Source organism: Mandrillus leucophaeus, unplaced genomic scaffold (assembly GCF_000951045.1).
Source record: "Mandrillus leucophaeus isolate KB7577 unplaced genomic scaffold, Mleu.le_1.0 Scaffold247, whole genome shotgun sequence".
Taxonomy (NCBI): Eukaryota; Metazoa; Chordata; class Mammalia; order Primates; family Cercopithecidae; genus Mandrillus; species Mandrillus leucophaeus.
Window position 1 is genome coordinate 2,418,356 of NW_012102554.1, and position 25,322 is coordinate 2,443,677.

The following is a 25,322-nucleotide window of genomic DNA, read 5'->3' on the forward strand; positions in this document are numbered from 1 at the left end:
TTTTTGGAGACAGGGTCTTCCTCTATGGACCACCTGGAGTGCAGTGGTGCCATCATGGCTCACTGCAGCCCTGACCTCCTGGGCTCAAGCGATTCTCCTACGTCAGCCTCCTGAATAGCTGGGACAACATTTGTGTGCTACCACTCTCCCCTAATTTTTGTATTTTTTGTAGAGACAGAGTTTCACCATGTTGCCCAGGCTGGTCTCATCCTGGCCTCAGGCCATCTGCCTGTCTTGGCCTCCCAAAGTGCTGGGATAATACGTGTGAGCCTGACCCCTGTGCCTCACCACCCAATTTCTTGTTTTTTTAAAATTCTGTAGTTTGACCTTTTTTATTTAGCCTTAGTTTTAGATCAGTACTTACTAGGACCAAAGTTGAATTTTTTTATTCTGTTATTTTTCTTTATAATTTTCTCAAAAGGGAAATAAAGAATAAAAATATTATGGATAAGATAGATGTCACCTATGTTTTCCTTACCATTTTGAAGGCTTTCTTTGCATACTAGCATATTAGAGATATTGTCATGTTTTGTGTTTTGTATGTTTCTAAATTTTTATTTTATCATGCTTATGAATTCATATATAGTTTTACAATAGTATTGAAATATTTTATATATTTTAATAAAAATGGAGATAATATTGTTAGTAACAATTGGCATGTTATTGTGGTAAAACTGCTGAAACTACTCTTTGTCCCCATCACTGCAAGAGCTTCCTCTGTAGTCTTTCAGACTTTCCCTCTAGTCTATTCCCTTCAGCTCCTCAGGTAAGTCTCCCTCAAACTAGGTTAAACAGAAACCTGTACTCACTCTGATAATTTGACCCCAGCTTGTTCTCTCTACTAAAAAAAAAGAAAAAAAAAAAAGAACAAAAGAACCCACAGTCCCAAGCATTAGAGTATTTAGATGTTGCCATTTCTTGCCATGTCTCAGCATTGTTTGAAATGAATATTCTTCGCCCACTGTCATCCTGTGCATCCTTCATGGTTTGACTTGGATGCCACTTTATTTATGAAGCCATTATCAGAGTCCTTAATTGCCGCCTCCTTTTGTTCCTACAGAGTGCTTTTATTTATAGCATGTTTATAATGTATTCTGGCTATTTATTTATTTATTTATTTATTTATGCGAGACAGGTTCTCATGCCCAGGCTGGAGTGCAGTGGCATGATCTTGGCCCACTGCAACATCTGTCCCTGGGCTCAAGTGATCCTTCCGCCTCAGCCTCCTCCTGAGTAGCTGGGACTCCAGGTGCATACATACCACATACCACCATGCCTGGATAACTTTTGTGTTTTTAGTAGAGATGGGATTTCGCCATGTTTTGACCTCCTAGCTCAAGCAATCTGCTCACCTTTGCCTCCCAAAGTGCTAGGATTACAGGTGTGAGCCACTGCTCCTGGCCAATTTTGTTCTTTTTATATATATACATACACACACACACACACACACACACACACACACATATATAAATTTTTTGAGATGGAATTTCGCTTTTTTGCCAGTCTGAAGTGCAGTGGCGTGATTTCGGCTCACTGCAACCTCCACCTCCGGGGTTCAAGCAATCTCCTGCCTCAGCCTCTCGAGTATCTGGGAGTACAAGCACGCACCACTACGCCCAGCTGATTTTTGTATTTTTAGTAGAGACAGGGTTTTACCATGTTGGCCAGGATGGTCTCGATCTCTTGACTTCGTGATCTGCCCACCTTGGTCTAAATATGTTTGTTCTATAATTCTGTCATACTAAATTGTGAGCTTCTTGGAGGATAGGACCCTGTATTTTCTCTCTCTGCCCACAGATCCAGCATATAAAGTAGTTATTCTGTGATTATTGAGTAATTGAGCGTATACCATATCAGTCAACATTTTTCATCTTGCTGGGCCCACCATAATTTTGTTCTACCCTACCTGTTTAAAACAGTATTTCCCGCCTGTCACAAGGATGTGCTTGCTGCTTCAGTGACATTGTTTTCTCCAAAGAGTTCGGTATAGCAGGGTTCCCCAACCCCTGGGCCACCGACTGGTACCCATCTGTGGCCTATTAGGAACTAGGCCATGTAGCAGTAGGTGAGTGGTGGATGAGTAGTGAAGCTTCATCTATATTTACAGCCACTCCCCATCACTCACATTACCACTTGAGTTCTGCCTCCTGTCAGATCAGCCACCGCATTCTTATAGAAGCATGAACCCTGTTGTGAACTGCATATGTGAGGGATCTGGGTTGCATGCTCCTTATGAGATTCTAATGCCTGATGATCTGTCACTCTCTCATCGTCGCCAGTTGGAACCATCTAGTTGCAGGAGAACAAGCTCACTGATTCTATATTATGGTGAATTGTATAATATTATATATTGCAATGGTAATAACAGAAATAAAGTGCACAATAAATGTACTCGAATCGTCTCAAACCACCCCCACCCATCCCCACCCTGGGTCCGTGGAAAAATTGTCTTCCACGAAACCGGTCCCTGGTACCAAAAAGACTGGAAACCACTGCTGTATAGGCCACAATAATTTTTATTTTTGTATTTTTAAGTTTGATCTTCTAGAGATGGTAAATGCATCATTCAGCATATGTGACAATGCTTATTCATAAGGGAACGACCAAGCCATTTAATAGTATTGACAAAAAAATTAATAGTTAAGAATGTAGAATGTGGTGCTATAAAGATTTAAGAGCTTATTTGGGAATATGGTTTAATTCTACGTTTACCTGTTACAGATTGTTAAATTTTGAAGACATGTTGAAGCAGATATCTTTTCCATATATTTATAAAAACATCAATTGTCTTTAAGTTTGGCTTCTATCACTTTAAAAGAGAGAATTCTTCAGTTCCAATCTCCAAGGAAATCTGGAAGCCACTTAAAGTTCAGTTTTGGAAAATGGAAGTTGAAATAACAGAAATCTCTAAGAGTAGTTTGTAAGTTTGAAGCTTTGAAAGTTGACAGATTTATTACTTGAATTATCAAGAACAAAAGGTCCTGGATGTTTGTCTTCCAGGTTTGTCACATTATTTGTTGAACTTTTTTTTTTTTTCTTTTTTTTGAGATGGGGTTTCGCTCTTGTTGATCAGGCTGGAGTGCAGTGGCACAATCTTGGCTCTCTGCAACCTCACCTCCTGGGTTCAAGCGATTCTCCTGCTTCAGCCTCCCAAGTAGCTGGGGTTACAGGTGTCCGCCACCACGCCCAGCTAATTTTTTGTATTTTTAGTAGAGATGGAGTTTCATCATGTTGGCCAGGCTGGTCTTGAACTCCTGTCCTCAGGTGATCCACTTGCCTCGGTCTCCCAAAGCACTGCGATTATAGGTGTGACCCACCTGCCCAGCTTATTTGTTGAGCTCTTATAGACTACTTTCCATTAATGCAGCAATAATTATTACACTTTTAATGAAGAAAGATTTTGTGGAATGATTTGATATATTAGCATTTTCAAGCATTAAAATTTATTTGTAAACATGGGTTCAAAAACAACATGCCTAGAACTGTAGACTAATATCAGTAACTAAAAATCAGTTCTCACATTTGACAATTCCATTCAAGTCTGCTAACAGTCACTACCATTTCCGAGTTTCTGCCGTATTCTGTCATTAAGGTGTCCAGGATTGGTGGTCATTTCTAGTCATTAAGAAATTTTATGCCTAGTCAAGATTCCTGTAAAAATTGTGCTTGCATATATTTGATTTGTTTGTGTAGAAATCTGTTGTCCACAAAGTTGTGTTCTAATGTAGTGAAAAATTTAAATGTATTCTCATAATTTATTTCCTTAAAAAATCTTTAATTTCAAAATTGGTAAATGGTTACTTTTTAGAAAAAACAAACTATGTATACAGAAACTTATAAAGGGTAAAAGACCTTAGCCCAGTGCTATAAATTTCTACCCTATTGTTTCACTCCTGAACTGTTAAGTGTGTATTTTTCCGTATTTTTAAAATGCATATATTAATGTAAGTTGTTTCACAAAGAAGAATGCTATAATAGTAGACTTGTAGTCTGTTTAAAGAAAATGATCCATACTTTCCATAACAGTTTGTACAAATCCTGCCTGATTTTAAAAGGCTGCTTAGCAGTTAATTTTGTGGAATACTTTTTTCTTTTAAAGAAGAAAAGGATGAAAAAAGTTTGAGTTCAGCTTTTCCCTTTTGTTTCTGCCCTCTCACTTGTGCATATAACTGTACATTTGTTTCTTTTTTTTTTTTTTTTTTGAGACAGCGCCATGCTCCGTCGCCTAGGTTGGAGTGCAGTGGTAAGATCTCAGCTCACTGCAGCCTCTGCCTCCCAGGCTCAAGTGATCCTCCCACCTCAGCCACCCGAGTAGGTGAGACTTCAGGCACGTGTCACCAACCCGGCTAATTTTTTTATTTTTTTTTTTTTGTATAGGTGAGGTTTCATTATGTTGCCCTGGGTGGTTTTGAATCACTGGGCTCAAGTGATTCACCTGCCTCGGTCTTGCAAAGTGCTGGGATTATAGGTGGGATCCATTTATTTTTTTTCTTCAGTTAAGTTTTAATTATTTTAGAGTTCCACTGAACAAAATAATGAGGAACAAAATGCAAACAATATTAATTTGAATGGATCCTTAGGTGTATGTATTCAGGTCATTTGAAAAAATACAGTGTTTTTGAAGTCCTGATATGTCTGATGGTAGTGTTTATGTTTTATAGTTTGACAAAAAATTGGCTTTCTTCTATTTTGTGATGGAGCCAATTTGGAGTCGTTGCTCATCCGGAAATGAGGTCTCTCGCTCTTTACTAAGATTGTCTGTTACATTCTGTTTTACAGTTTTGTAGTGTTTTTCGTATAGGTTTATACACAGTTCTTGTCAGGCTTAATACCTTGGAATAACTATATAACTATTTTTGTTGCTTTGGGGAAAGTGATCTTTTTTCCACTGCACTTTTAAACATGTTATTACTGGATATTTAAAAGTATTTAAGCCGGATGTGGTGGCTTATGCCTGTAATCCCAGCACTTTGGGAGGCTGAGGTGAGTTGATCACCTGAGGTCAGGAGTTCAAGACCAGTCTGGCCAACGTGTTGAAACCCTGTCTTTACTAAAAATACAAAAATTAGCCCGGTGTGGTGGTGTGTACCTGTAGTCCCAACTGCTTGGGAGGCTGAGGCAGGAGAATTGCTTGAACCTGGGAGACGGAGGTTGCAGTAAGTCGAGATCATGTCACGGCACTTCAGTCTGGGTGACAGAGTGAGACTCCGTCTCAAAAAAACCACAAAGAACATGAAAGTATTTATTGATAGGAAAATACAGCTACTGCACTGAAATGAGTTTAATGGATTTTTGAGTTTAGTTCTCTTAGATTTTATTTTATATATCATATAATTGTATATTTTGTGTTACATAAAATATAAATAATGTATTCATACATAAAATATTTTACATGTTAGATATATAAAATTTGTTAGATATAATATGCAAATATACTATATATTTTGTAAGATAATTCTATATATAAATATACAGTATACATATGTATATACTATACATAAATATAATACAATATATACTATGCATTATATATAGTGAAATATATACTAGATAGAATATGCATTATATATAGTAAATATGCATTATATATTGTATTATATAGTAATTAATTGGCAGTATCTTTATGTCTCATGTTTTATGTTTCAGTATACATTTCAGGATCCAGGCTTCCTTACCAGAAATATTAGACACTTGTGCAGTATGCCCCTATGACTTGTAGTGCTGCCACCCTACCGAAAAAGAACTGACTCCCAGATACTGTTCAGGCTTGTGAGGTTAGATACACCCTTCATTTTGCTATTGACCGTGATAATAACAGAGTCATAGCTAGAGCAGTATACTCTATAACATATTGAACTTCACCCAGTTTGTATTGACAGGAGTTGTAAGTTGATGTTATATTTCTCTTTGATGACTAATATTTAAGGATTTCAGCATACTTTAACAAGACAGATGAGAAAATCATTAAGTTCATTGAGAAATTGAAACCTATTAATTGAGAGAGGTTTGACTTACCTGTTTCCAAAAGCAGAATGTCTGGTATTAGAGTTTAGGGGGCTGAAACATCCAGCTACCAAACTCCAGTCCACCATAGTAGAGGAAAGTTTGTAGAATTCTTGGCTTTGATAGGTTTTATGCTAAAGAAATTTGGTCCTTTGTTTCTATACTTCAAACTTTTGTGGGAACAGTTTTTTATGCCCTTCTTTTTTGTTGTTTTAATTTTTATTTTTAAAATTTCAGTAGGTTTTGGGGAACAGGTGGTGTTTGGTTACATGAATAATTTCTTTAGTGATGATTTCTGAGATTTTGGTGCACCCATCACCTGAGTCATGTATACTGTACCTAATGTGTAGTCTTTTATCCCTCACCTCACTTTCCACCCTTTCCCCCAAAGTCCATTGTATCATTCTTATGCCTCTGTGTCCTCATAGGTTAGATCCTAGATTTTATGCCCTGCCTTTTTTTGTTTGTTTGAGATGAAGTCTTACTCTGTTGCCCAGGCTGGAGTGCAGTGATGTGATCTCGACTCACTGCAAATTCCGCCTCCTAGGTTCAAGTGATTCTTCTGCCTCAGCCTCCCCAGTAGCTGGGATTACAGGTGGGTGCCACCATGCCTGGCTAATTTTTGTATTTTTGTTACAGACAGGGTTTTGTTATGTTGACCAGGCTGATCTTGAACTCCTGACCTCAAGTGATTCACCTGCCTCCACCTCCCAAGGTGTTGGGATTATAGGCGTGAACTACCACGCCTGGCTTATGCCCTTCTGGATCTCAAAGATTTCATTTATTTTTAGGTATAAGAGAAGGTCTTAAATGTTATGCCTTATGTATGTAACTGCTCCTTTAGGAAAGTAATTAATAACAGCCACTATGCCATGTGCTTTGTTAGGTACTCTCATTTAACAGTTATGGAATTTTATGAGGTGAGCACTATTATTATTCCAATTTGATAGACTAGAAACAGTTTTAGAGAGTAGTTTGGCCAAGATTACGTAGTGGCAGAGTCAATCAAGACTGTAACTCACTGATCCCTAGATCGAAAATCTACATCACTGTTTATCACTCAGTATCCATTGAATATTTCATTTTCCGTAATGTTTTCACATGTTTCTTAGATTTACTGTAGCTTTTTGGTTATTGCTATGCCTTCATTTTCTCTAGCTTCTTACGATTTTTTTTTTTCTTTTGAGTCAGAATTTCTCTCTGTCACCCAGGCTGAAGTACAGTGACGTGATCTCACCTCACTGCAACCTTGTCTCCCAGGTTCCAGCGATCCTGCTGCCTCAGCCTCCTGAGTAGCTGGAAGTACAGGCGCGTGCCACCATGCATGGCTAATTTTTGTATTTTTAGTTGAGATGGGGTTCACCATGTTGGCCAGACTGGTCTCGCACTCCTGACCTCAAGTGATTCCCCTGCCTTGGTCTCCCAAAGTGCTGGGATTGCAAGCATAAAATAAAAATATTTTATAAGACTAATTAACCTTGAAATTTTCCTGTTAGTGGTTTTGTCTGTTAGCTAGTTCTCTACCCTGTGTTTTGAGGTCTTTATACTTAGAGGTGACAGAGAATTTTAACTTCATTCAGAGCAAGCCTTAGCTGAGATATTAAAATCATGTGAAAGTCTGTCTAAATGTAAGCATGGTTCCATCTTTGCTTCTCAGTTCCTCTTTACCTGTCAGAGGAGATAGTTATCCTAGACAGACCTCCCAAAAGATAACTTTGACTTGCAGAATCTGACGGTTCTGTTCTACATTTAACTGTATTTTCATTCCTTTTTATAGCATGAGCAGTAATATCCAGACCACCATGGAATGGAGGATGTCCCTTAATCTCCTCAAATGGATATCCCTTGTGCAGTCCTCTTTTAGCAAGTCATTGTTTCTGTGGATATCTGTTTAAGTTAAGGAGTATAGTGAACGTCTTTGGATTTAAGTTGTTTAATCTCTTCACACTCCATATAAATCATTCTTCCAGTGTCTTTTAAATGCAGCCAAAAGACTGACCAAAGTGACATTGGCAAATAATAGGAAGCTTCTCATTATATCAGCATGGACACATCCAGTAAGGAGATTGCCTGTTCTTCCTGCTGTCTACCTAGAGGGTATCTAGGTTTTACTTTGGATCTGAGAAAAGGAGAAATTCTGAGCTGCTTAATGTAAAAGTATGAACAGATCTACTGTGTTCTGGTGGATTCCCTTGATGACAGAGAATCTTTGAAAGTGAGGAAATTGGCTGGGCATGGTGGCTCACGCCTATAATCCCAGCACTTTGGGAGGCTGAGGCAGGAGGATCACCTGAGGTCAGGAGTTCGAGACCAGCCTGGCCAACATGGTGAAACCCTGTCTCTACTAAAAATATAAAAAATTAGCTGTGCATGGTGGTACATGCCTGTAATCCTAGCTACTTGGGAGGCTGAGGCAGGAGAATCGGTTGAACCCGGGAGGCGGAAGTTGCACTGAGCCGAGATTGTGCCATTGCACTCCAGCCTGGGCGACAGAGCGAGACTCAGTCTCAAAAAAAAAAAAAAAAGAAAAAAGTGAGGAAATAGCATGTTAGTTTACCCTGTTTTATAATTGAAAGAATTTGCTATTATTTTGGCATCAAATTGAATTTCCCATAAATTTTTGCATAAGTGCCATTGTTATAATTGTTTTCGTGTAGGTCCTATGTGTCTCTTGTTAATTTCATACCAGATATTAAATCTTCTCATTACTATTGTAAGTAGTAGTTTTTTTTTGTTATTTTGTGGTATTTTCTAACTAGCTACTGTTTGTGTAAAGTCAAGTCATTGATTTTTGGGGTGTTACTTATTTTTAGTAAATATATAAGTAATTGGCCTGTCTTACTGTTGCCAGTGGTTTTCTACTGTTGAGCTCATTTGTCAGTGTCATCTGCCAGTAATGAAAAAAATTACCTTCTTTTAAATATTTATGCCCATTCTCTTATTTAAATGACTTTACTAGCCTTTCCAGAACAATGTTTTGTAACAGTGAAGACCTTTTTTTCTTCCAGATTTTAATGAGAATGCCTAGTGTTTCACTATTTTTTTTTTCGAGATGGAGTCTCGCTCTGTCGCCCAGCCTGGAGATGGAGTCTCGTTCTGTCGCCCAGCCTGGAGTGCAGTGGCGCGATCTCGGCTCACTGCAAGCTCCGCCTCCCGGGTTCACGCCATTCTCCTGCCTCAGCCTCCTGAGTAGCTGGAACTACAGGCGCCCGCCACCTCGCCCGGGTAGTTTTTTTGTTTTTTTTTTTTTGTTTTTTTTTTTAATAGAGACGGGGTTTCACCGTGTTAGCCAGGATGGTCTTGATCTCCTGACCTCGTGATCCGCCCATCTCGGCCTCCTAAAGTGCTGGGATTACAGGCTTGAGCCACCGCCCCCGGCTGTGTTTCACTATTAACTATCAGTTATTTTTGCCCCGAATTATATATGCCAAACAAACCATGTCTGTGAGCTGAATCCTGCCAGTTTTCTAGTTTGAACTTTGAGCCTTGAACTTTATAACTTTGAGCCTTGAGACCCTAAAGGACATGAAGAGTGATCTTAATAGACTTTCTGGAAGATGCAACCACTTTCCTATTTAATATTTCCTATCCCTAAGAAGTAGCATGTAGATCAGTTTACCAATAATATACAGGAAAAGAATCTTTTGGCTCCTTACTGTTCTTTTCTTTCTTTTTTTTATTTTTATTTTTTGAGACGGAGTCTCGCTCTGTCGCCCAGGCTAGAATGCAGTGGCCGGATCTCAGCTCACTGCAACCTCCGCCTCCCGGGTTTACGCCAGTCTCCTGCCTCAGCCTCCCGAGTAGCTGGGAGTAGCTGGGACTACAGGCGCCCGCCACCTCGCCTGGCTAGTTTTTTGTATTTTTTAGTAGAGACGGAGTTTCACCGTGTTAGCCAGGATGGTCTCGATCTGCTGACCTCGTGATCCGCCCGTCTTGGCCTCCCAAAGTGCTGGGATTACAGGCTTGAGCCACCGCGCCCGGCCCTTACTGTTCTTTTCTATGGTCAGTTTCTCTGTTTTAAGGACCTGATCATCCTCAGTTACATGGTAACAATCTTGTGGCTCCAGAATACCTGAAAAAGGAAATTGGACAATAGTAAATGTTAAAGAACTCTTAGGTGTTGTTTTCCTAATTTTGTTACTACTATTCTCATTCTGCGTATTTTCTTTTCTATCTCAGCTATTGGTGTCACTATATTCTTAATTACCTAAGCTAGAAATACAGCAGTTGTGTTTCCTTCCTTCCTTTTACCCATTCTTTTACAGATTAATGCAATTTTAAAATTACTAATTGAGTGCCTACTATGTGCCAGTCAACTGTTTTCATTGCTGAAGATTGCCTAGATGAGATTTCCACTTCCTTGGAACTTACATTCTTTTGAGACGCTTTGTGTAATAAATAGGCTAACAAGATCTTTTCAGTTAGTAGCAAGTACTTTATGAAAGACAGAATATGAGTTTGAGTGATGAGGAAGAGAGGGTGATTTTTTAAATGAAGTGTGTTTTAGTCCAGATTCTCTGAGAAGCAGATGCCAACATAGGATTAAATATTCTTCTTTAAATGTTTATGTCCATTCTCTTGAGTGACTTTACTAGCCTTTCCAGGATAGTGTTTTGTAACAATATGTCTTTTGAATTATTTTGGTGGTAAAATGTACATAAGATAAAATTATCATTTTTAAGTTTATAATTTGGCATTAAGTACATTGACATTGTTGTGCAACATCTCCATCCATTTTCACAACTTTTTATCTTCCCTGACTGAAACTCTGTAACCACTAAACACTAACTCATTTTCTCCCCCTCCCTCAGGCCCTCACAACTACCATTTTATTTTCTGTCTATGAATTTGATTACTCTGGGTAATTCATATAAGTGGAATCATACAATATTTGTCTTATTGTGTCTTCTTATTTCACTTAGCATAATGTCTTCAAGATTCATCCATGTTGTAATGCGTCAGGGTTTCCTTTTTAAGGCTGAATACTATTTCATTGTACATGTATATCACATTTGTTTATCTTTTCATCACTTCAGTGGACACTTGGAATGCTTCCACCTTTTGGTTTTTGCAAATAATGCTATTATGATCCACCCTCCTTGGCCTCCCAAAGTGCTGGGATGACAGGCATGAGGCCCTACACTCAGCCAGAAATCAAGTTTATCTTACAGTTTCATAGCAGTTATCCTGAGTATAACTTTCTCCTTTCTACTAGGAAAGGTAGTAAGTTTATCAGGGTTGCACTCTTCTTTTCATAATTGAGTACATTGTTAGGTTGTGTACTCCTAGCAGAAATCTCTTGAGAAATTTTAGTATGAGTTAATGCACTTAAGGGTCCAGAGTGATACTTTTGAGGGAAAATACGTTTCTTGCTAATGAAATTTTGACTATTTAGGATATGTAACAAAACATTATTGTCTGTATTTTCTAGATATGAGTAGTAGTAGTTATAGGTAGCAGAAGAGAATATTCTGTCAGGCATTTGGTTTAATACACTTACGCTGGCATATAGAAAAATAAATAAGATAATTAAAAATTTAATACACATCCCAAGTGATATCCCTGTAGTACAAGTATTATTTTTTTCACTTAATTATATGAAAAAGATAGTTAAATGGTAGACATATTTCTAGTTGATTTTCTGATAATCTCTAAAACTGTTGTAGAAAAATGCCAAGTCATCTATGGCTTTTTTTTTTCTTCTTTCTTTTGAGATGGAATTTCGCCTTGTTACCCAGGCAGGAGTACAATGGCATGATCTTGGCTCACTGCAACCTCTACCTTGCAGGTTCAAGCAGTTCTTCTGTCTCAGCCTCCTGAGTAGCTGGGATTACAGGCATGTGCCAACACGCCTGGCTAACTTTGCATTTTTGATAGAGACGGATTTTTTCCATGTTGGTCAGGCTGGTCTCGAACTCCCAACCTCAGGTAATCTGCCTGCCTCGGCCTCCCAAAGTGATGGGATTATAGATGTGAGCCACTGTGCCTGGCCGGCTTTTAAAATTTCTTTTAAAAATCTTGTTTCTTTAGAGTCATGTAAGCAATAATTACATTTTTATTTACAGTTGAAGCAAGTATTCATATTTATAATTGGTAGTGAAGCATCATACCAATAATAGTGTATCACAGTTTAGAAGTAGAGTTCTTCAGAGGTGTATGGGTAGTCTTAATGGGTTTGTCCTCCTTTTGCTCACATAAACTTGATCACATAAAATGTGAATCCCAACTCTAAATTTTAGTTTTGAAAGTATTTTTTTTAGCTATTATATTTTCTTAGTGCAAGGTTTACCAATAGTGGTGTATTCTACACTAGTATCAGGAGTAATTAGCATGAAGTCATCATGATATAGCAATAAAATGATTGGATCGGTGTACACAAAGAGAGACCAGTATTATGGTTTCACTATTGAAGCAATGTATAACAACAAGCCATTTATAATGTCACCAAGGAGATATATCTTGTACACATTTGCCTCCTTTGTAAATTAGATCAGCCAATAATTTTTACAAAAATAAAAGACTAGAATACAATTTTATCAAATAGCGAATCATTGAGAATATTATCTGTTGTTATATTTGCCACTTTTTAAGTTAAGTGCAATACTTGTGTCTCTTTTTGAACTTTCCTCTTCTCGGTTCAAAATACAGACTGATACAATACAACGATGGATTTTAGAAAAAAGCGTTTAGAACATGATACAATACAGCGATGGATTTTAGAAAAAAAAAAATAGTGTGAATTACTCCCTGGGTGGGAACCTCTTAGTTATATGGGATGCTAATTTTGCGTTTAATGACTGCATGACATGGTAACTCAGAGAACAGTTACTGGTGTACAAACACACACCACAGCATACACCAAACCACCCCTTCTTGCTCCCCTCTACTGTTTTCTCATTGGACAGACTAAATTGACCAAAAATCAGAGCAGATTTAACCATAAAGAGTTGATTGCATTGTTTTGGCTTTGGGACATGAAATGATGGAAAAGAAATTGGGTTCAGTTAATTGTGCTATGAATTGCTTCTTTGTAAACTAATGTACATGGCTCCATGTTCTCAGAATTTGTCTGGTTTTTGGCAAATTTTCATTGCCTCTCATGATCTCCATTATCAACATGAGAACTTAGTAATTATGGATGAGGAGTCTCATTTTTAAATCTTCAGCCAGTAAAGACTCCAAGATCTCCTCCTCTGAAATCCACCAGAACGTAACTCTGACATGGATTTCTGGAAGAACCCCAGCTGTTTCCAAGATACATCATGAGACTTCTGTTGCTGATGGAGTTTATATAGTTATCAGATGCCCAGAAATCTTGATACTTTTCCTCTTGACTTTTTCACTTTTTTTTTTTTAACCTCTTGACTTTCTGGCAGGAGTTTTATTGGGATATAATTTCATTGGGTTTTTAGTATATTCACAGAGTTGCATAGCTGGCACCACAATCAATTGTAGAACATTTTCAGTTCACTGAAAAGAAAAGAAATTCTATACCTTTTTTTATTTTCCTCCGGGAGACAGAGTCTTGCTCTGTCGCCCAGGCTGGAGTGCAGTGGCGCAATCTCGGCTCTCTGCAACCTCTGTCTCCTGGGTTCAAGTGATTCTCCTGCCTCAGCCTCCTGAGTAGCTGGGATTACAGGTGTCTGCCACCATGCCTGGCTGATTTTTGTATTTTTAGTAGAGACAGGGTTTCACCATGTTGGTCAGGCTGGTCTCAAACTCCTGACCTCAGGTGATCCACCTCAGTCTCCCAAAGTGCTGGGATTACAGGCGTGAGCCATTGCGCCCGGCCCACCTTTTATTTTATTTATTCATTTATTTATTTATTTTGAGACGAAGTTTCACTCTTGTTGCCCAGGCTGGAGTGCACTGGGGCGATATTGGCTCACTGCAACCTCTGCCTCCCTGGTTCAAGCAATTCTCCTGTCTTAGCCTCCTGAGTAGCTGGGATTACAAGTGCACACTACCACACCTGGCTAATTTTTTGTATTTTTAGTAGGGACAAGGTTTCACCATATTGGCCAGGCTAGTCTCGAACACCTGACCTCAGGTGATCTACCCACCTCGGCCTCTCAAAGTATAGGAATTACAGGTGTGAGCCAGCGTGCCTGGCCAGAAACTCCATACTTTTTGGCCATTATAGTCGAATCTTCCTATCATCCCCAGCCCTAGGTACCCACGTTCTATCTCTGTAGATTTGCCTATTCCAGACATTCCATATAAAGGGAATCTTACATTATGTTATCTTTTTGACTGGTTTCTTTTACTTAGCATATTGTTCATCCGTGTGTAGCTTGAATCAGTGTGGTAGTCCCTGCCCTCATCCAAGGGGAAACCATTCTGAGACCCCCAGTGGATGCCTGAAACCATATAGTGTTTCTTTTTTCATACACCTACATGCCTATGATGAAGTTTAATTTATAAATTAGACAGAATAAGAGACAACAACAATAACATAGCACAATTCTAACAGTATACTGTAATAAAACTTACGTGAATGTGGTCTCTCTCTCATACTGTGAGTAACTGAAGCTGTGGAAAGTTAAACTGGATAGTGATAGTGAGGGACTACCATACTTCATTTCTTTCTGTTGCTGAGTAATCTTTCATGTGGATTTATTTATTCATCAGTTGATTGGCATTTGTGTTCCCACTTTTTGACTGTTATGACTAATGTTGCTGTTTATAAGTTTTTTTATGAGTATATGTTTTCATTTCTATTGGGTACATACCTAGGAGTGGAAATGCTAGGTCATATAGCAATTCTGTGTTTAATTTTTTTTTTTCCTTGAGACAGAGTCTTGCTCTGTTGCCCAAGCTGGACTGCAGCAGTGCAATCGCAGCTCACTGTAACCTCTTCCTCCCAGGTTCAAGCAGTTCTCATGCCTCAGCCTCCCAAGTAGGTGGGATTATAGTCATGTGCAACTAGCCTGGCTAATTTTTGTATTTTTAGTAGAAATGGGGTTTTGCCATGTTGGCCAGGCAGGTCTTGAATTCCTGGCCTCCAGTGATCCACCGCCTTGGCCTGCCAAGTGGTGGGATTACAGATATGAGCCACCATGCCCAGCCTGTATTTAATTTTTGAGGATCTGCTAGACTGCTTCCCAAAGTAGCTTGTACGATTTTACATTTCCATCAGCAATGTATGAGGGTTCCAATTTTTTTTTTTTTTGCATCCTCTCTAACACTTGTTATTACCTGTCTTCTTTATTATAGCCATCCTATTTGATCCCGTTCAACTCTTAGATCACATGTACCTGTGTTTTATCATTGTGACTTCTGTTTTCTTGCCTTTAATTAAAATGATCCTTGTCTGACTGGCTGCCTTCTGTAATTTGCTCATTGCCATGCTCATGTTCACTCATCTTTGTGTTCCTGGTTTATCACTGATCCTGCTGAACTACAGATAGGGCTTGATGGCTGATCTTGGATACAGCACTGCCTGTCCTTGTAAATAAGAATAAAAGAAGATAGTGGTTTTGATAGCTTTTTGTAGGAATAGGCCATTCTATGCCTTAATTATTGTCATTTGTTCTGATAATAAAGTTGTATACTACAGTAACATGGGAGACCTGTAAGATTATATATTTCTGTAACCCATTTGTAGAGAGGGAAAATACTTGCTTACAAAACAGCTGTTTTACTCGCTTTTTAGGAACTGGTTTAAAAATGTATTTTATGGGCAAAACAAATCTATGGTGTCAGAAGTTACAATAGTGGTTAACAACTCGATGGGTTGTAGTAATGGCAAGAGGATTTCTAGGGTGCTGGTTATGTTGTTTCTCTATCTGTTTGCCAGTTACATAGAGGTGTTCATTTTGTTAGTGTTCATTGATCTATAAACTTAGACTATATGTGTATGCTATACTTAATAAAAACTTGTTAAAAATATATTAACAGTGTTTACTCATATTTTACACCAGTGAAGCTCTTCGTTTGTCACAGTAACTGCCTTTCTGATGAATATGTTTCATTTTGTCATGATATTTACTAATTTTAAGTTATTTTCATATGTACATTGCATTGATGTAAATGCTTTAAATTCAGATCTCCTTTTGGCAGCTCGTAATTTAAGATGTTGAATGATTTAGATAGATTAGCTGTACAAAGTTTGATTTTATATTCTGCTGTACTGTTTATTTAACTGAATAATCTTCAGCAGCCCAAAGTCTTGGCTGTAATCTTTCTGTATCTAAAACTGAAATGCAGTAGTTGTGCCTATTATCAGGAGAATTCAGATTCTCATTAGAGAATTAATAGAATGGTATGAAGGAAAAAAACATAGAAAAGAGAAGCTTATATTCATTAGCTCATTATTAATAGTATCAATCTAATGTAACCATCTAGATGTACAGAAATATTTAATAACCACTTAAAAATGTCATACCAAGAGTAAAACATGTTGACTAGTCTTTTGAATTCGAATCCTTTTGTCTATATTTCGCTGAAATAGGTTTTGAAGTAATTGTTTGATTTGACCAAATATGTTATGTTGCTGAAGGTAGTAAGATATGCAACAAGATCAGTTTTTGATTAATAGAAGTTTTTAAGTAGGCTTATGCTCTATATTTACTGTATTTCTAAAAATTGGGTGCATGAGTAGAGTGACCAGAGAAAAATGTTTTATAAGAACAGTAAAATAATTCATAACAGACATTTTGTGCACTGATGAGGAAAAGACAGTTCTGCCTTTATAAGGGATCTTCTTGGTGGAATTTGAGAACTCTTCAGTTAAATAGTATAATAAAACACATTAAAATTCTTTTAAATATCTAATTTTGTCTTCTAGGCTTTCCTTAAAGTTTCCCATGTCTCAATGGACTCCTGAATATAACGAGCTCTACACCTTAAAAGTGGATATGAAGAGTGAGATTCCTTCTGATGCACCAAAGACACAGGAGAGTCTGAAAGGGATCCTTTTGCATCCAGAGCCCATTGGGGCAGCCAAAAGTTTTCCTGCAGGAGTTGAGATGATTAATAGTAAAGTGGGGAATGAATTCTCTCACCTTTGTGATGATTCTCAAAAACAAGAGAAGGACATGAATGGTAACCAGCAAGAACAAGAAAAAAGTGTCGTTGTGAGGAAGAAACGCAAAAGCCAGCAGGCTGGCCCTTCGTATGTGCAGAATTGTGTTAAAGAAAACCAGGGAATATTAGGACTGAGGCAACACCTAGGAGCACCAAGTGATGAAGATAATGATTCCTCTTTTAGTGATTGTCTTTCTTCTCCTTCATCTAGTCTGCATTTTGGAGATTCTGATACTGTGACTTCAGATGAGGATAAAGAAGTCCCTGTAAGACATTCCCAGACCATTTTGAGTGCTAAAAGTAGAAGCCATAGTGCACGGTCTCATAAGTGGCCTCGGACTGAGACAGAATCTGTATCAGGATTGTTAATGAAAAGACCCTGTTTACATAGCAGTTCATTACGGAGACTTCCATGCAGAAAGAGATTTGTAAAAAATAATTCCTCACAGAGGACACAGAAACAAAAAGAGAGAATATTAATGCAGAGGAAGAAACGAGAAGTGTTAGCGCGAAGAAAATATGCCTTGCTACCTAGTTCTAGTAGTTCCAGTGAGAATGACCTCAGCAGCGAATCCTCTTCTAGCTCATCTACTGAAGGAGAAGAAGATTTGTTTGTTTCTGCCAGTGAAAACCACCAAAACAATTCAGCTGTTCCCTCAGGTAAAAATGTTTAAGCTGAGTAAAACATGGAACCGATTGCATTGTATATGTGCTTAATTTTTTGTTTGTGTCTTACTGATTTTATTTAAAATTACTATCAGGCTCTATTAACTTTTATTTTTAAGCCATATGAATTACCAATTGCAGTATTAAACCATGACTCCAGTGCTAAGATAAAAATTAAAAAAATTTTTAGTGACAAAAATAAGTCAGAGTTTTTTGGGGGAATAGCCGTTTATTCCTTTTTTTTTTTTTTTTTCTGAAACAGAGTCTCACTCTGTCCCTCAGGCTGGAGTGCAGTGGCGCAATCTCGGCTCACTGCAACCTCCGCCTCCCGGGTTCAAGCAATTCTCTTGTCTCAGCCTCCCAGGTAGCCAGGATTACAGGCACCCACCACCATGCCCAGCTAATTTTTGTATTTTTAGTAGAGACAGGGTTTTACCATGTTGGCCAGGCTAGTCTTGACTCCTGACCTCAAATTATCTGCCTGCCTTGGCCTCACAAAATGATGGGACTAGAAGCATGAGCCACCGCACCTGGCTTTATTTAGATACATTTTATACATATTAGATTATATTTTATATGTGTTCTTAATTTATGGTACACTTTTTTTCCTTGTGTTTCTTTAATATGCTTGACTTTTATTAATACTTTTTCAGCTCCCTGTATGATGGATTCAGCCACAGTAAGAACAGTTCTAGTAACTAAAAGAGACTGGTTAATATTATTTTTTCTTTTTTTTTGAGTCAGCATCTGGCTTTGTTGCTCAAGCTGGAGTACAGTGATGCAATCTTGGTTCACTGCAACCTTCACCTCCTGGGCTCAAGCCGTCCTCCCACCTCAGCCTCTCAAGTAGCTGGGACTATAGGCACACACCACCACACCTGGCTTATTTTTGTATTTTTTGTAGAGATGGGTTTTGTCAAGTTGCTCAGGCTGGTCTTGAACTCCTTAGCTCAGGCAATCCACCTGCCTTGGCCTCTCAATATTTTTTCTTTAAGTGCTGTGTTCTTGTTGTTTGCTGTTATCATGTTCTTTATAGTTGGAAAATAATTTCAGGTATTTGAGTAGTAACTTTTATTCTAATACTAGAACCCAGAGACTTTTAGTCCTGACAGTGCATACAATACATCAATTAAAATTGGATAGGGACTATTTCCTGTCAGTGCTCTTGCGCATATGTGCCCTTGCTCATGCGCACCGACACTCTCTCACACACACACAGTAAATGTGATATGTAAGTAGAATAAGTTTATTTGCAGACAGTCCTGAAATGTATGTTCCATATATACAGACCGTCCTAAGATAATGCATCACTTTTACAGTTGTGATTTAAAGGGAGCTGTTGAAGTGAGCGTTGAAGAGCTGTCTGAACTGAGGGAAAAGATTAATTTCTTGTGAAATTAGTGAATAGGGCAGTGGGCTTAGGGGAGCTTTCTAAAGGGTTAGCTAGGTCATGGTTTCTAATACTAACATAAGCTTTCTCAGTTTTACCTTATGTCTTGCCTGTTAAGGTCAGGGCTTGCTAGTCTACTTTTGGATGTGCCATTTCTTCTTCTCCTCTTATTTATGAGTCCCTTCCTTTTCCACGAATTTCTTTCCTTTTTCATTTTCATTTTTCTGTTTTTGCCAGAACCCTAAAACCAGTAACCTTGTTCTTAATCTTAGGCTTGGCCATGTTCAGATCAGTTTTAACCTACACAAATACTTTTTTGAGAAGAGTTCATTTTGATCATGTATAGCCAGCTGAGAAGAGTGTAGAATAACCATTCCCAGAGGTTTCCTGAAAATAAGGGAAATGAGGGGTTGTCTTGCTTAATTGTCACTTTTTTCTCAGGTGGTCAGAATGTGCACGTACTGATTTTGGGAGCGAGAACAGCAGAGCTCAATTTGTGCTTGAAGTTAATGAGACAGGATGGTTGATGTGGAGCAGAAGTTCTAAGGAGCTGATGTTTATAGGGGAATGAGAATATAGTAATTGAATGTCATTATCAGTGCCAGGGGTTCATATAGTCCCAAGTATTAAAGAGAAGTCCAAACTTAATGCATTTAAAAATCTTATTTAATAATTATTGTAGCAAGTTTTCTTTTTTTTACTGCCTTTCTTGGAAGGATTACATTATTTTAATTACATTATTTTCAGACATTACCCTCAAACATTAGAAACAGAAATCCAAAATGTTGAAACCAAGAACACCCAATGTTTTCTGGTTTCTAGACAAGTGATTTCTGTAAACTATTTTTTTAAAAAATAATGATTTAATAATATTCACATGATATGGAATTTTAAAAGTATCTAGTAAGTTTAAAATAGAAGATAAAAGGTTATCTGTTCCTCATATCCTCCAGTCTTACTATTACCCAGAAGTAATCACTATTAGTAGTTTCTTATCTCCCTTAGAAAATGTGAAAGCCTATTCAAGGATAAATAATGTGGCTCTTTTTATATCACCATGTATAGTTATCTCATTCTTTTTGACATTTGCGTAGTATTCCCTTTGTATGGCTGTTCCATAATGTATTTAATCAGCTTTTGTCAGTGAATATTTGCTGCATTGAGCAAACTTGAGCTTGCATTTTGTACACCTATGTAAGTGTATCTTAAGGAATAATTTCTAAAAGTGTTTCAGAGGGTATATGCATTGAAAGTGTTGTTAGCTATTGTTACCAGAATGCCCTCCAAGAAGTTTGCATTAAATTCCTCGATGCTAATATCATGCTGGTAGTAAAAATACCTAACACTGGGTGAGTGCTTACTCTGTGCTAGTAATGTTCTATTTTATGTGTATTCTCATTGAATCCTTCCAGTACTCATATGAGATGGATTCCATTATCGTCACACTCATATTACAGATGAAACATTTGGAAAATCAGTTTGGAATGATTTTTTGAAAACTATTTTCAGAATAGTTAAACTGAAATATTAATGGGACTTAACTTTATTGTCAAGAAATCTCAGCTCTTTCAAATAATTAACTTCCTTAGATTCTTAGGAGATAGGTTATTTCCTAGTCATATTTTGAGTGATTCAAATAAAGTGATTTGGCAAAAAGTCTTAGGTAATTCAAATGGTAGAACTAGAACTTGAACTCAGGCTTTCTGGATAGAGTTGTAATGTCTGAACTTTTAATTTGACTTATTTACTAAATGTTAATATGATTTGTATGGATGATTGGGTATTAGTTAGTCTGGAGCTTCTGGGACAACTTTTTCTTACAATGTGCATTTATTAATCCATTCTCACACTGCTAATAAAGACATACCTGAGACTGGGTAATTTATAAAAGAAAGGGGTTCCACATGGCTGGGGAGGCCTCACGGTTATGGCAGAAGGTGAATGAGGAGCAAAGTCACGTCTTACATGGCAGCAGGCAAGAGAGAGCTTGTGCAGGGGAACTTCCATTTATAAAACCATCAGATCTCGTGAGACTTACTAACTACCATGAGAACATGGTATGTGGAAAATTGCCTACCTGAATTATGTCCATCTGGCCTCGTCCATGACACATGGGGATTATTACAAGTCAGGGTGAGATTTGGGTAGGGATACAGCCAGACCATATCATTCTGCCCCAGCCCCTCCCAAATCCCATGTCCTCACATTTCAAAACCAATCATGCCTTCCCAACAGTCCCCTGAAGTCTTAACTCATTTCAGTATTAACTCAGAAGTCCACAGTCCAAAGTCTCATCTGAGACAAGGCAAGTCCCTTCTGCCTATGAGCCTGTAAAATTAGAAGCAAGTTAGTTCCTAGATACAATGATGGTACAGGCATTGAGTAGTTATACCTGTTAACATTTAGTTCCACATAACTTATGCAAATTTCTGTAGCTGGCTTGAATTTCTCCCCCAGAAAATGGGTTTTTCTTTTTTATCACATTGTCAGGCTGCAAATTTTAGTTTTGTGCTCTTCTTCCTCTGGAATGCTTTGCTCTTAGAAATTACTTCTGCCAGATACCCTAAATCATCTCTGTCAAGTTCAAGGTTCCACAGACCTCTAAGGCAGAGGCAAAATGCTGCCAGTCTCTTTGCATAGCAAGAGTGACCCGTTAATTCCAGTTCCCAAGAAGTTCCTTGTCTTCATCTGAGGCTACCTCAGCCTGGACTTTATTGTCCGTATCACTATCAACATTTTGGTCAAAGCCGTTCAACAAGTCTCTAGGAAGTTCCGAACTTTCCCATATCTTCCTATCTTCTTTGGAGCTCTCCAAACTTTTCCAAACTCTGCCAGTTACCCAGTTCCAAAGTTGCTTCCACATTTTCAGATATCTTTACAGCAGTGGTCCACTCTGTTAGTACCAATTTACTGTATTAGTTCATTCTTATGTTGCTAATAAAGACATACCCGAGACTGGGTAATTCGTTCTGATTATTTTTTTGAGACAGTCTTACTCTGTGGCCCAGGCTGGAGTGCAGTGGTATAATCTGGGCTCACTATAACCTCCACCTCTTGGGTTAAAGTGACTTTCCTGCCTCAGCCTCCCGAGTAGCTGGGATGACAGGTGTGCACCACCACGCCTGGCTAATTTTTGTATTTTTAGTAGAGACTGGGTTTCACCATGATGGCTGGGCTGGTCTCGAACTCCTAGCCTCAAGAGATCCACTGCCCACCTCGGCCTCCCAAAAGACTGGAATTACAGGTGTGAGCCACCACACCCAACCAAGACTGTAATTTATAAAGGAAAGAGGTTTAATTGACTTACAGTTCCACATGGCGGGGCAGGCCTCACAATCATGGCAGAAGGTGAATGAGGAGCAAAGTCACATTTTACATGGCAGCAGGTGAGAGAGAGTTTGTGCAGGGGAACTCGCATTTATAAAATCATCAGATCTCATGAGACTTGTTCACTACCATGAGAACATGGTATGTGGGAAAATTGCCCCCATGATTCAGTTTTCTCCACCTGGCCCCTTCTTGGCATGTGGGCATTATTACAGTTCAAGGTGAGATTTGGGTGGGGATACAGCCAAACCATATTGGTGCATCAATATTTATTGGCTATTGGGAAATAAACTGATGGAAGAATGTTCTACATTTTAAGTATTTTGTAATATCTTAAAACACTCCAAGGCACAACAGTTGTATATAATTAACTGACTTTACATCATCAGTTTATTTGTGGTTCTTTTTGGTTTGGTTTTGTTTGCTTTTTGAGACAGAGCCTTGTCTGTTGCCCAGGTTGGAGTGCAGTGGCTCAATTACGACTTGCTGCAGGCTCAACCTCCCTGGGCTCAGGTGATGCTCCCACCTCAGCCTCCTTAGTAGCTGGGACAGCAGCAGGTGTGTGCAACCACACATGACTAATTTTTTTTTTTTTTTTTTTTCTTTGTAGAGACAGGGTTTTGTCATGTTGCCCAGGCTGATCTCAAACTCCTGGGCTTAAGTGATCTGCCTGTCTCGGCCTCCCAAAGTGCTGGATTATAGGTGTGAGCCACTGCACATAACCAGTTTATTGGTTATAATCAACAGATTTCTGGAAAATATTCCCTTTTTGCTGTCCCATTATTAATTGGCTTTTAACTTTAACTCTTTATTTTTTATTATTTTAACTTTATTTCTATACATAACTTTCTTTATAGAAAGCCGAAGTGATATGTTACTTGGGCTATTAGCAAGCCTGTTGGACATTGAGTTTTTCCCAGTTGCCAGTGAGGCTGATAATTTATACGTTCTGTTTTGTTCCTATAATATTTGTCAAGAACTTCAGATATTTAAAATAACCTAACAGAAGCTAGGTTTGAGAATGGGTGTTAATTTTAGTAATGTATTTCTAGGATCTATTCAGAGAACCTTACTGGAAGTAATTAACATTTAGTAGCACTAAAACCTTGGGTTTCCCAATTAATTGTGGATATGAGGACTTCCTGATACTTTATTAACTTTAAAATTAATAGGTATTATAGATTATATCTCCTTCAGTCTTGAAGGAAATGTAAATGTCAAATATGCTCCTAAATAAGAGAGCTTAAGTCAGTCCCATTTTACCACTGAGGAGAAAAAGAAGTTTTGTCTATCTTGCTTTGAAATATGAAGTTTTAAGGCTGTTGTTAAAATAGTCATATGTCTTATTACCTTATTTACATATAAAATATTGAAAAAATGTTAATTTAGAATTAGTGATTATTACACACCCTTCCTGAAAATAATTTTATCCACACAAGCATCATAGACATTGACGTCTTGGTAATTGCTAGAACCATTTTTTAAGTCATCACAATTTGTGAGAGCATAGGATCCTCATCTGCTTTGTGTGAGATATGGCACTTACTGACTCCATGAGTGATGCATCACTAGAAACTTTGTCTCAAACTACAGATATCATTTTACCTTATATTGGGCCTTAAAAAATTATCCAGTAGCTGTATATATATGTTTACCGTGTGTAGTCCATACTGTATTGACTTTTTAAGCTTTTTTAAAAGTTTGCTTAAAAAGATAACTCTTGGAATTGTAGAGTCCCAGGATCAGGAATTATATCTAAAGCTGTGGATACTTCTGTCCCTCTTTTTGAAAAATAGCATTGATTGAGTTATTTTTTTTTTGGTTTTATGATTTTATTTGGGAACTTTTAGACATATACAAAAACAGAAATATGCAATGAACTCCCCCATATACTCATTATCTCGCTTCAGTTGTTGACATTCCACCATTCTTATTTCATTTCTAACCCTTCTTTTTTTTTTCCTGGAGAGTTTCAGAACAATTGTAGATATCATTTTACTCATAGAGACTTCAACACACATGGTTTAATTCTATTTTATATATGGCATCGTTTCTGTAAACTGATAGTTAGGTCTAAAAGCTTGATTAGGTTCAAGTTTAATCCCGGCAGTACTTTGTTGGTGATACTATGTGCTGTCTGTTGCGTCACATACTGAGCTTGATCAGAGGGTTCAGGTGTCATTCTGATCCTTCCATTATAAAGTTCCCCTTCACTGTTTTCTGTAATGTTTGTTAGCAGTTATTAATGGTCTTGCCCAGATTCATTATATTAGGGGTTGCAAAATACTGATTTTTTTTTTTTTTGAGATGGAGTTTCGCTTTTGTTGCCCAGGCTGGAGTGCAAAGATGTGATCTCAGCTCGCCGCAACCTCTGTCCCCTGGGTTCAAGTGATTCCCCTGCCTCTACCTCCCGAGTAGCTGGGATTACAGGCTTATGCTACCATACTTGGCTAATTTTGTATTTTTAGTAGAGATGAGGTTTCTCCATGTTGATCATGCTGGTCTCAAACTCCTAACCTCAGGTGATAGGCGTGCCTCGGCCTCCCAAAGTTCTGTGATTACAGGCGTGAGCCACCACTCCCAGCCTTGATATTCTAATTCTATCACTTTGCTTAAGTTTATTATCTGAGATTCTTCTATGAAGGAAGAACACTTCGTTCATCAGCTAATTGGTTATTCTGAAATTCTGTTCATACAGGAAAGGCGAGATGAATGCTTGATTTTCTTCCTTCATTTACTGCTTCTCAGAATGACTTGGTATTCTAGCAGCATCCAAAGAGGTGTTTTTGGTTTTCAGTATCATGAATGCATGAATTTTAGTATATTTGATGGATTTCAGTTTGTTGCAGTCTTTTTATATTTTTTAAAATGATTTCATCTTTGGCCATTGGGAACATCTTCAGACTGG

General features: G+C 38.0%; 1 protein-coding gene across 5 annotated transcripts in view; it reads left to right on the top strand.

Annotated features, from left to right (window-relative positions):
- The window catches only part of RNF111 (ring finger protein 111), a 117,345-nt gene that overhangs the window by 32,995 nt on the left and 59,028 nt on the right, over window positions 1-25,322 (top strand). For all 5 annotated transcript variants that reach the window (XM_011983189.1, XM_011983186.1, XM_011983188.1 and 2 more), the window contains one exon: window positions 16,793-17,691. In XM_011983189.1, coding sequence (XP_011838579.1) covers window positions 16,812-17,691 — 880 coding nt within the window. In that variant the 5' untranslated portion in view covers window positions 16,793-16,811. The remainder of the gene's footprint in view (window positions 1-16,792; window positions 17,692-25,322) is intronic.